Source organism: Danio rerio, chromosome 8 (assembly GCF_052040795.2).
Source record: "Danio rerio strain M-AB ecotype USA chromosome 8, GRCz13ab, whole genome shotgun sequence".
In the NCBI taxonomy this organism is placed as follows: domain Eukaryota; kingdom Metazoa; phylum Chordata; class Actinopteri; order Cypriniformes; family Danionidae; genus Danio; species Danio rerio.
In genome coordinates, this window is record NC_141028.1 from 45,970,513 (window position 1) to 45,983,286 (window position 12,774).

Below are 12,774 nucleotides of genomic sequence, written 5' to 3' on the forward strand. Positions count from 1 at the left end.
GCCTAGTTTTAGTGAACATGTCATGTGTGAATTATAGCCTAAGTTTTTGTATTTGGGTGGCAGGAGTGTCACCGTTGTGCTCTTCTTCTGTTGATGTAGCTCACTTGCTTCAAGGTTAGACATTTTGTGTGCTCAGAGATGCTCTACTGCAAACCTTAGCTGTAAAAAATATTTATTTGAGTTACTTTCCATCATCTAAACCAGCGTGTTCATTCCCTTCTGACTGGAATTAACAAATTAACCCATAAACCACTATCCACTAGGCATTTTCTCTTTTCAGACCATTATCCCCAAATCCTAGAGAGACTTGTGTGTGAGAATCCTAATATATTAGCAAATTATGAAATACCAGCCTATCTAGCACCAACAACCATGTTCAGAATAAACTTTTCTGCCCATTATTATGCTCGTTTTGAACTTCAGCAGAACATCTCGATCATATCTACATATCTAAATGGCACAGTTTGGTTTGGTACAGCTACCACTGTGTTCCACACCTAGTACCAGGTATGTTTAGTACCACCTCAGGTAAGGTTCCAAGTAAGTCATTCCATTACAAAAACCTGACTACCATCATCATTAGATTGGGGACACAAGACCCCAAACCCACTGTATTTCAAAAATAAGCAGCAGCCAGTATTGTGGTTTGCACGACCACAGTTTTTACCACAAGAAAAGAAAAAGAAACAAGAAAGGCCAGTATTGTGGACACTAGACATTTGTCCACATGTCCCTCTCATTGGTAGCCATGGAGCAGATGGGACAACCCAGAACGAAAATGTTTTTCAGGAATTCACAGCAGTTCTGCTAAGTTCTGCTGAACTGTACCTTAGCAGCTAAAATGCAGTAAAAGTCTGTCATGTGATTGGGCAATTGAATGTTTCCAAATACAGGTGGTACCTAATAAAATCTTTTTTGTTTACCTGAGTCAAAACAACAACAACAACACAAGCTTGTAGTCTCTCAGTAGTCTCATTACTTTCATTGTGTTCTGCAGTCTTCTTGTAATGTTCTACCAATTGATAGTCCATAATCTATGATCAAACATTGGCTCCAAAAGAAATTATACCATTGTAATATTCTACGTTATGTTAACTCAGCCTAAAAATTCATATCAGGAAGCAATTAAACCTCGAGACACTTTCTTCCCAGATGAAGTCCACTAATAATAATTCTCCTTTCTGAAGATGCCACATGCATAATCTGTTCAAGCCCTCAAGGGAAGTTCCCACTCATGAGTTTTAAAATTACAATCATGCTGTGATGTTCGTTCAACTGTGTTTAGTCAAAATAAATGAACAAACTGGGCAATGTCAAATTCCTTGTTTCACGGTCCAAATCCTGAAAAAGACGAGAAGCCTTTTAGCACTAAAGCAGCCAAATAAATAGCAAATGATGCAGTTTAGGTGTGTAAATGATGCTTCGCATGAGTATTTTTTTTATAATTTATTAACCAGCTTAATGTGTTTTCTAGCTTTATTGTTATTCCTCAACATTAGTAAAAACAAAGCTTGCACTGCCTAACACAATCTGTTTTTGCTATCATTATTGTCATCAAACTTTATTCTGAAATGACTTCAATGTGTCACAAACAAACAATTGAAGCTATCATTGACTCATCATCCCTTGTATGTGGAAGTGTCATTATAATCTATCTACATTTGTTTACTCATCCGAATGGGTGACAGTTTATGTCTAATTCATGGCACTTGATTGTGGCCAAGCCATGGCACGAGTAAAATGATTCAGTGAGTCATAAGGCCTCATAACAACTAGTAATCTAGCAGGAGAATGAAGCTACAGCTTCTGCACAATAGAGATGACTAAGAGGATGACAAAATGTCAAACTTTACGTATTCTGTGTATAGGAAACAATTATTTGGAGATCAAAGCACTGTGCCACTTCTGCAAAATCAGACTTTTATAGTAATTCATGCTTAAATAAATTTTTTGTTTGATACATTTGATACACATACACTCACCGGCCACTTTATTAGGTACCCGTCCAACTGCTCATTAACGCAAATTTCCAATCAGCCAATCACATTGCAGCCAAGACGATGGCTGCAGTTCAAAGCGAGCAACAGAATGGGGAAGAAAGGTGATTTAAGCGTCTTTGAACGTGGCATGGTTGTTGGTGTCAGATGAGCTGGTCTGAGTATTTCAGAAACTGCTGATCTACTCTGACTTTCACGCATAACCATCTCTAGGGTTTACAGAGAATGGTCCGAACAAGAGAAAATATCCAGTGAGCGGCAGTTCTGTTGGCACAAATATCTTGTTGATGCCAGAGGTCAGAGGAGAATGACCAGACTGGTTAGAGCTGATAGAAAAGCAACAGTAACTCAAATAGCCACTCTTTAAAAACCGAGGTATGCAGAAGAGCATCTTTGAACGCAAAACACATCCAACCTTGAGGCAGATGGGCTACAGCAGCAGAAGACCACACCGAGTGCCACTTACGTCAGCTAAGAACAGGAAACAAAGCCTGCAATTACAGAGATTCGCATCATGGATGTGCAGCCGACAAATCTGCTGCAACTGCGTGATGCTATCATGTCAATATGGAACAAAACATCTGAGGAATTTTTGCATCTATGCCATGAATTCTGAAGGTAAAGGGAGACCAACCTGGAACTAGTAAGCTGTACCTAATAAAGTGGCCGGTGAGTGTAAATTGGTACATTTTTGTAGATAAAGTTCAGGCTTTTCATCAGTAATCTAGAAGAATTTTGCATGCAAGGATGAAAAACTTCCAAGCTGATTACAAGAATTTTCTTTATCCAACAGAAAGCAAACAATTACAAATTGCAAATCTCTTTTATTGTCACATCATCAGCAGCACGTGTGCTATATTGAGTGAAAAACTTAGGTGCTGGCTCCAGACAGTGCAAATACAACGACAGTGCAAAACACAGACAGTGCAAAATACAGACAGTGCAAATACAACAACAGTGCAAAACACAGACAGTGCAAAATACAGACAGTGGAAAATACAACAGCATACAACAGCAAACTCCCAAAAAAACAGGACAATGTAATGTAAAATATTTGTAATAATTCATTAATCAAAGGTTTAATTGCAGATTATTCCACCAATTAATAAATTGATCAATTAGCTTTTGCATTAAGCTAAAATACTAAATTATACATATCTAACATAAAAAAAATATATAGGTCATCTCTGCAGCTTTTGAAAATGTTAAATCATTTTATTACAATTACAACAATGGTATGATTATACTATTACCATTTCTATAGATTTTCTTTTACAATATAAATATATTATTTTGGCACAAAATGAGACAGTAGGCAGAGAGACATTCATAATTGAATTAAACACATGAAAAAAGACTTGATACATCATTCTGTTTAACCTCTCCCTTTAACCTCCTTCTAATCTGCTGTATACTTTGCATTATTCATTCTCAAATATTTTATAACAAGAATGAAGAATGAATGCAGAATGGCAGAGCTAATGGCAACATCTTGGCCTATCTTGGCTAGGTCACTCTTAGAAAACAGATTTTAATCTCAATTAGTTTTTTTTTAACCTGGTGAAATACAATTAATATTAAATACTATGATGATGATATGCTTTATTACTGTGCTGTCATTTTTAAAAAAATTTGTCATTTTTGCCGTTTATTGCGATTGGATAGTATTAAGACAGAAAGCAAAGTTGAAAAGAGAAAGAGGGGATGGGATCAGGAAAGGCCCAGGAGCCAGAACTTGAACTTAGGATGCCTGAAGTGCAACAGGGCTATATGCCGTCACACTGTGAGGCTAATGCCACTGACTCCACTGTCATTTTTGTCGAGTATTTATTTTGTGGAAATGATGCACATATTAACATACTTATCTGAAATCTGCTCTTAGCAATGTAGATGGTGATAAGATGTTCTCTAAAAGTAAACCACTACTTGTGTATATCTTAAACTTATTTTGACCCTTAAAAAAAGACAATTTGGGTCTTTAGAAAATATTTGCTCTCCCCTATTATGATACAGTTGCAGTTAAGTTTACATATTCCTATAATCATTCTCTAAAACTGAATCCTGATGTGCTGAATTGTTACTGTGCTCATACTAGATTTGCTAAGCTTGTTTAGATGGTGCTATAGGAAAGACGCACATAAAACAGGACAACGAGTATATTTACATGGACACCAATAAACTGATTTTGAGACGAAACTTTTTCAACCCTTTTTAATTAAGGGTCTAGCATGTTAACACAGCTTTTTTACTAATTTAATCCGATTAAAGTCATAATCGAAAGAAACAGAAATCGAATTAAAACATGTGAAGTATGCCGATTTTAGTCTCGTTATTGAAGTGCAGTTCAAACATATAAACACCTTAATCAAACTGCTACCATCATGTTTGACTTTTAACCATATTTAGCAACAGAATATTCCATACACACGCGGCTGTTTGCCACTAATCTCTGACCTACCGAGTGAGCAAACGACCGCAGACACACACACCACAAAATGCAGTTTTTTTTCCCCCCTATTGGCTTGCGAGTATCAAATTTAATTAAAACAACAATCTTTCATCAGTCCTTACTTTATATCATCTAATACCTCAGTTTGTCATGAGGGCATGCATGAAACGTCAAAGATCTTGGTTCAGAGTTGACCCAAACTGTGGTTTTGGTGCATATAGTGGAAATTACCCTTAATGACAACTTTGAGGGGGGTGAATTTTTCTGTAACTCATCCATTTCATTTTTATTAAGTTATATTAAGTCTGCATATTTAAGTGCGTGCCAATTTGAGTGACACCTAGGCCTCACTGATAGCTGTCCCGTCACCTGATTAGCTACTGAACTCGGCATATACATCATATTATTGTGTTTTTTTTTTATGTGGCTTTACACAGTCAATTGCGATTTGGAATTATTTCCTACAATTATCAGATGATATGGCATGCTGTGTGCACTTAATTGTGCTCACTCCAAGGTGAGTGAAATTATATACTTATATACCCTATCTATAAATGTATTTGTTTAACCTAAGATAATTTGTCATTTATAATTTTCTTTAGACCTGTAATGCACTCCAAAATCTGACAGATTGACTAGCTGTAGGCTATAAAACAGTCATCTGAAACGTTCTCACGTTATGTCTGGATTTCATAATTAGCCTTGCATTTACTAACACAGACAATATTTGAAAGTAATTAACGTTTTCCTTCTGTAGAAAAATGACATAAGAACAATGTTTAGTGACTCAATGTGTAACAGCAGTGTTTTTAAAAGACTAAACACTTTACTGATTTAGTACACAATCAAGCACATGTGTTCAGAACACAAACGAGTCGCAGGTAATGAAGTATTAAGCGTTTCTCCCAAAGAAAAGCTTCTTTACACTTATTTGGTCACCTCCGGTGGGTGCAATGACGCGCGAACAAAATGGCGACGGTTGGCCACGCTTACTTGTTGCTTTATTTGCGCACTTCAGACATCTATGAGTGACGTCACGAATACTACGTCCAATTCTTTTACAGTCTATGCTACAGACACTTACATTCAAGTTTTATCACTCAAAAATTATTTTACAGCTTAGTCCTTGATTTCCAGTAGAATCAACCACCAATTACTCTGGCATATGCCCATCGCCCTATACCCACCATATACTCTGGCAGATGCCCTTCCAGCTGCAACCCAGCACTGGGAAACATGCATACACTCTTTCATTAACACCTCGTACAGCCACTTTTAGTTTTTGCAAATCTCCTATAGTGCTTGTCTTTGGCCTGTGGTAGAAACCAGAGCTACATTCAGGCTATTAACAATAAAACTATTTGTTCTGGTCATAGTTTACTCTTGATAATATTAATGAACTATTTCAGCTCTACTTAGTTTGATATTTTCTTTTTTTGTAAAAGAAAACATGTATTGAAAACATTTTTGCCATTGAAATTTTGGGCAAATTTTGCTGCACCATTAGCAAATGTACTTTTTTGACTTTAAGATTACCCAAGAGTAGATAGGTTCTCCTATTGTCCCCCATCACACACACACTTTGCTTCTCCCCTCCCCCAGTCTTCAGCAGTCATATAGAAGCTATTTTAAATATTAAAATGAAACCTCACAGCAGAGATTAAGGGATTTTAAATGAGTGTGTGGTGTTGTTAGTGAGCACATCTGGCTCAGTCATATGCACTTATGTGTGTGTATGCTAATTTACATTGCACATTCTACTAATACATTACACATAAATGCAAGACTTTGTTGAAAAACAAACAAGTGTCTGTTGCAAAAGTCTGCATGTTATTCCAAATTAAAATAAAATTCTACTCTAAAAATAAAAATATACACTCAAAATCTACCAGTGTTACCAGCTTTTTAAGTTGATGCATTTCACTACAAGATCATTTGATCTATTTTATTATATTTGTATTTAATTAATTATATTTCACATACATTTTGTATGGTCAAAAAAAAAAACAACAACAACAAAACTTTTGAGTTAGGATAATTTTCTTCTATCTTTCTAAAATTTTACAAAAAAAAATCTAAAAATAATTATGATCACAATTTTTTATTAATATTAATTTCAAGCCAAGTTGAAAAATAAATGTAACATATAATTAAAATACACTGGTCAAAAACAACATGTCAATATGCAACAAAAGCTTGTTGAAACCATCCACAGATGGCCTTTTAAAACAGTTTCCCAGTCCACACATCTACTCCACACTTAAAAACAACAAACACAAACTTCTGTTTTCCAGAAAAAAAGACGAACACCAGTGCATTATGGGAAGTAAACTTAAGGGCAACACATGTCCAGTCATGCTGCTGCTCCAAGGAACTCCAGTCCTTCTTTAAAACAGTTTCTCCTTCCAAATAACCCAACACATGTGTTAAAGTCAGAGTACATCACAGCCCCAAAGGTCTACAAGCCACAACGTTTACGTTCTCCCAACAAAAAACAACCATAATCCACATCCAAACACAAATCTAAACCAATGTGAGATCTCCCTTTCTAAAAAAACACCTGAATGACTGAAGAAGCTCAATGGACACAAACAATAAAACAGAAACTCACTGGTCATCCAACCCTATCTGCATTTTCTTCCCTTTACAGTCATATTACAAGTCCAACAAAACAAAACCCAAAAACGGCATCAAAGAAAGAGAAGGTAAAAAGCGAGTTGAGGCCAAGAAACACATGGCTCATTTGAAAAGCATGGTGCTACTAGGAAGGGAACCTGAGAAGGCGGCTAATTGTTTGTGTAAGCTTGTATGTAAAGAGAAAGAGAGAGATCCTGCTGACCTGTTCGGCTGTGTCCGAATCGTAATCCTCATCATCTGCGCTTAGTGACATGGCCATGGCCATCTGATCTTATAGCAAAGCAGACAAACACAACGCAGACATGGCTACAAGCCCACAATAGCGCTCTTCCTTTCTTTATCCGTCTTCTTCTCGCTCCTGGTTCTCCCTCTCTCTCTTTTCCTGTCTGGAACGGGCAGCTGCACAGGCACACAGCAGCCTGCTAAATCTCATGCATATGCACCAGAAACAGAAGACCAAGAGGGAGAGGGGGGCCTGGGCTCAGCCAATCACAGACCTCCTGGCATCCAGTTACAGGCTTTCCTACAAAGAACACACATTTGTCTGGGTGGGAGATGGAGAGGGGGGAAGGGAGGCACTGCTGCACACAAAAGGACTACTGACTTTACTGTGCTAGAGCAAGGTCTCGCTCTGTAGGCGATTCAGAGGGTCTGATGTTGTCTTCCTCTTACAAGTACAGGAAGTTATCGGTTCAGCTGGGGCTTGATTGGTTTTGACTTATGTGTTGCTATGTTGCTTTCAAGTCAAACAAGATGAGATGGCCTTACAGTCAATGGGAATGACCATAATATATGTCAAATGTTTAAAGGCTTTTCTGAGTTTGTGGCAGATTTGAAGAAGTAGGCTTAGCTCAAATCAAATTATTGTAACCCACATTATACTGATTAGCAGATTTAGGCATCCTTATTTGAACTATATTACACTCAAAGAGATTAGTTTGTTCAAAAATGATTATTTATTTCCATCATTTACTCACCCTTGGCTTATTTCAATCCAATTTGAGCTTTTATTCTTTTGTTGAAGCCAAAATAAGATATTTTGAAGAATGTTGGAAACCATTGACATCCACAGTAGGGCTGCACAATACATCATTTCAGCATCGATATTGCAATATGTGCATTCGCAATAGTCACATAAATATCTCCAATGTGGAATTTGATTATTATAGTTGATCGGCAATGAAGAATGCAGAATGTTTACATTTTACATTAAATTTGATTATTCAATAATAGCGATATGCATGGGGTGGCGCTTCTCATAATGGCAGATCAAACATATATCAATGTTGCAATTCTAAGAAATATATGTGCTGTTAATAAAAGAAATCCATTTTATATATTTTCGCTGCATTTTTCCCTCTTCATGTACAAATATCATGATATTATGGATGGTTTTCTTGTGATAAATCGTGTTCTATCATTATCAGGGGCAAAATATCATAATAGTATTGCATCGTATTACAGTACCTCAATATTTGACTACTTATTTCACTTTTATCTTTGCTCTTTCTAATTTATTTATTCTTGCAATTTCTTTGATTCACTCGTCTACATAAAATTCCAATCAAAGTTAATGATTTTATTCCAAATAGAGCTATTCTGCCAACTGTATTCATATCGCAATACACTGCAGTAAAATCAAATATTGTAATGTCAGATTTTTTCAATATAGTGCAGCCCTAATCCTTAGTAAAAAAAAACAACTACTATGAATGTCAATGATTACAGGTTTCCAACATTCTTTAATATCTTTTGCATTGTGTTCAACAGATCACAATGGTTTGGAAAAAACAAAGGTTGAGCAAATGATGGCAATATTTAATTTCTGAAAGAACTCCTTTAAATGAAATATTAAAATATATACTTTTATTCAGAACAACTCCTAGAGAGATATAAACTATTAACCTGCAATTTGAAAGGTTGTGTTTTTATAGCAATCTATAATGGTTTATATTCCAAAGGTTTGCTAAAATGAAACGATAGTGAAACTTGATTGTTTGAATTTTTTTTACATGATCCTGTATAGTTTTGTTTAGTTTTGTTTTGGTCTGCAAGTTCAAAGCTGCTTGGGAGCAGGTTTATTTCATATAAACAGGATTAGGTTGTGTCATTGTAAGCAAAGGTGATAATGAATGTATGTGCTAACTGCTACACTGTAAAACTCACATAGCCGCATTTCCACTGTCAGGCCAGTGCGAGCCAGGTCTTTAATTGGGCGGGCTGGGCCAATCGCCCAGGAGGTTGAGCAGTGAGACCAAAATCATGTCGTGTTTCCACTGTCGGGCTAGTAGCACGCTGCGCGTCACGCAAACCCTGCCCCCAGAATGTCCCCCGAATCAAAACGCAACCCCACAACCCGCCCACTAAAACTCGTCATGTATTTAAGAAAAAAAGCCTAGCCTACAGAAAAAAGGTCGCTTTTCTGCTTTCACTCACCGAAAAAATGCTCTGTTTGCATGATTTGATTATTATCATCCTATCCAAATGCTTAATAAATAATATTTCAAACCTTAAAAATATCTAAAATCTTTTTTTCAGATAGGTCTTTGTACAATGAAAGTTTAATATGGCTTTAAAACTGTTTGATTTATGTATTTTATATTTTAATTGGTTTGGCTTTTGTTAGTTTTATATTGGTTTATTTATCTAATGCGATTTTATTATATTCGATATTTGTAATTCTTTAAATTATTTCAATATAGCTTAGGCTATTTTATGAAGATATGACACTATTGTTTTGAGCCTACAAAAGTGGACATGAAATTTTTAAAGTTTCATGTCTTTCTGTTGTATTCGTATTGTGTATTATCTCCAAGATAAATAAGAAAAAAAAAAGTTGTGCGGCATCAACAGAGCTGTGAAGGGAGCGCTTTTGCTCGGTCTCACACACACATACAGGCATCTAAACGTGCACAAGCACACCTTTTAAACTTGACAAAAACTCTCGAAAACCTTTATTGCCTGCTCTGTCTTTAATGGTGTAAAGATTATTATGAGTTATTGAAACATCAAGGAGGATGCAGCAAAGAAAAGTCACTTATAAATTAAAACTTTATTATTTTATTCAACAGCCTTACATTTAAAAGGAAAACATAAGGGCGATTATAAGCAAAAAGAGTCTGTAAGGCTAGATGTTTTCTTTCTCTTATTTATTCATTTGTTTGGCGCATGTACTCATGTGCGATCGGAAAACTGTGTCCGCACTCCGCCTCTCCTTTCACTCCGCCCCGAAGCTCCAGTTGGCCCTCAAGAAAGCCCCTATTTGGCCTGATTAGGCCCCGGAAGTGACAGTGGAAATGCGACTGGCCTTGGCTCGCCCAGGCTCGCTCGCTTTAGGCGCAATAGTGGAAACGCGGCTAATGAGTTAAGGTAGCTCAAACCATTCGAAGAAATCGATTGCAACAAAAACTAATCCTAATGAGTACTGTGAACTTAATCCATTTGAGTAAATGAAGCACTTTGAGCAGAGTAAAATCCAATAAATGAAGAGAACTCAAACCAACTGAGTACTGTAAAACCCAATAAGCTAAGGCAGCTCAGACTGTTTGAGGAAACCGATTGCTACAAACCATTTGAGTACTGTGAACTTACTCCATTTAAGTTGAAATAATGAGGTATTTAATTAACTCATTACCTTCAACACTGAGTTCAAAACTCTTTTCAAATGAGTGGAATTAACTTTTGCGTTAAATTTTGAGTTAACCACGCGCATTTCATTTGATTGGCTGCTGAAATTAAAGTACTGCATGAAACTGAAAACAATATTGTCAAATACTAAATAAAAATTCAAATATATAAAAAGCATAATAAAAATGCATTTAAAACTGTAAGGTAGTATAAATTCTGAAATAAGGTTACAAAAATAATAGGGTGGTTAAATTTTCATACTTTTTAGTGATGCACACTTTAGTGACTAATTTACCTTCTTTTGTTTTAGTTCATATTCATTTTATTTTATTTAGCAAATACTAAACACATTTTTGTTTACATTAATAACCCTGACCGAAATGTAAATGACATAAAATGCTCTCTTTCTTCAATCAAATCTTAGAATTCTTTTACTTTATATTACGATACTAATTCTGTCATCTACACTATTTTAAAAGCTGAATGTATTAATCATTTGAAATTGAGATTTCATGCCAATATTTTACTCATTTTTAATTAAAATGACAGGGTTCCCACTCTTTCATGGCCACCAAATTTAAGAACTTTCAAGGACTTTTAAAATCACTAATATTTTTAAACCGAGAACCTTAATTCAGACCACCAGCATATATAGCATGATGAAAGCCATTTATTTAGCTTACACTTAGTATTTACATTAAAATGTTAGAATAATAATAATAATGATGGCATTTTGAATGCGTCATTTTCACAAATGTAGACCTTTAACTTTAATACAATATACTTAAACTCAATACTGATTCAAATGCTGTTACTGAATTATTGATAAAATGAATTGTTTGTCATAGTTCTTGTTTAAAATTTAAGGTTTTTACATAAAAATCTTATTTTTGTTCAGTTTTTGAAAGCAGCACATAGTACAATTGTTTAAATAAAACTATAAACTTTAAATTCAAGCACTGTCAAGGCCTTAAAATTCATATGACTGAAATTCATACTCTCAAGAAGAATGAGAACCCTGAAATAACAAACTCCACTGGCCAAATCAATGCTTTACTATTTTGTGCTTGATTTTATCTGTTCATTAAATATTTTTCTATTTTTTTATTCTATTCTTTAAACATTTAAATTATAAAATTTATGAATGGATCAAAGCTACAGCTTAAAATAATAACCTTACATTTAACCCAAAGTGTACCAGCTAGCCCAGGTTATTTATCTTGCAGTGTCACCTTTGACTTTCAAGCCAGGTGTGACATCATGTATTGTTTTGAAAACAGACTTTTACTACAATGTCACAAAAGTTACAAGTATTCTGTGGCTTAAGTATTGTGGTGATACAACTGATTCATGCTAACAACTCATGCTAAGAAGCTCCTTTTTAAATTATTATAACAGTTACTTTCACTAATTTTATATCAAATGCTATTTTAAATGGTCAATTTGTATAACTACAGTGACATTGATTTAACAATTGGGTCCATCCATGCCATGGTTTGACGAGGTTATGATGGTCTTACAACAAATACCACAGAAATGGTTACAATGCAAAGCCTATTGTTAAGTTTAAAAACAATTACAGTAAACAAAAACCTTAATTATATGTACTTTAGGCTATAACCAGGTATGCTATAAACAAAAAAATTGATTAAATAAACCGTCAAAGTTGAGATCTTACCTTATTAAGTGATTTATCATACAGGTTCCAAGCGCGTGTTTTGACGCACCTGTTAGAAAAACAAAATGACAATAAATCTAAAAATAACAACATATAATAAGTAATTGAGATTAATTAAGGATCTGGTTGGGCAGAAAAAAACTGTTGAGAATTAAACTTGCAAACAATAATGGGAGCAGTGCGAACGTACAATATAAACATCACCTCCAGAGGAGCAAAAACAATTCCAGGACATGACAGTTCAAATCCCGCGTGAAAAAAAAGAAATGTTTTGGACTACAAATCCTACAACCCGTCAGCAGCGCAGTGAGCGTGAGCGGTGGATTGTGGGTAGCTTGTCTTGTAGTTTCTGGTGGTTCAAACTGTATCGCAAGGTATATGAGGTT

The 12,774-nt window shown here is 35.3% G+C and overlaps 1 protein-coding gene across 5 annotated transcripts in view; it reads right to left on the minus strand.

The window, feature by feature from the left end:
* Window positions 1–7,473, minus strand: part of kdm2ba (lysine (K)-specific demethylase 2Ba) — a 29,475-nt gene extending 22,002 nt beyond the window's left edge. For 4 of the 5 annotated variants that reach the window (XM_087263059.1, XM_087263058.1, XM_087263057.1 and 1 more), the window contains exon 1: window positions 7,286–7,473. In XM_087263059.1, coding sequence (XP_087119185.1) covers window positions 7,286–7,348 — 63 coding nt within the window. In that variant the 5' untranslated portion in view covers window positions 7,349–7,473. 5 annotated transcript variants of the gene reach the window in all.
* Between the last annotated feature and the right edge of the window lie 5,301 nt (window positions 7,474–12,774).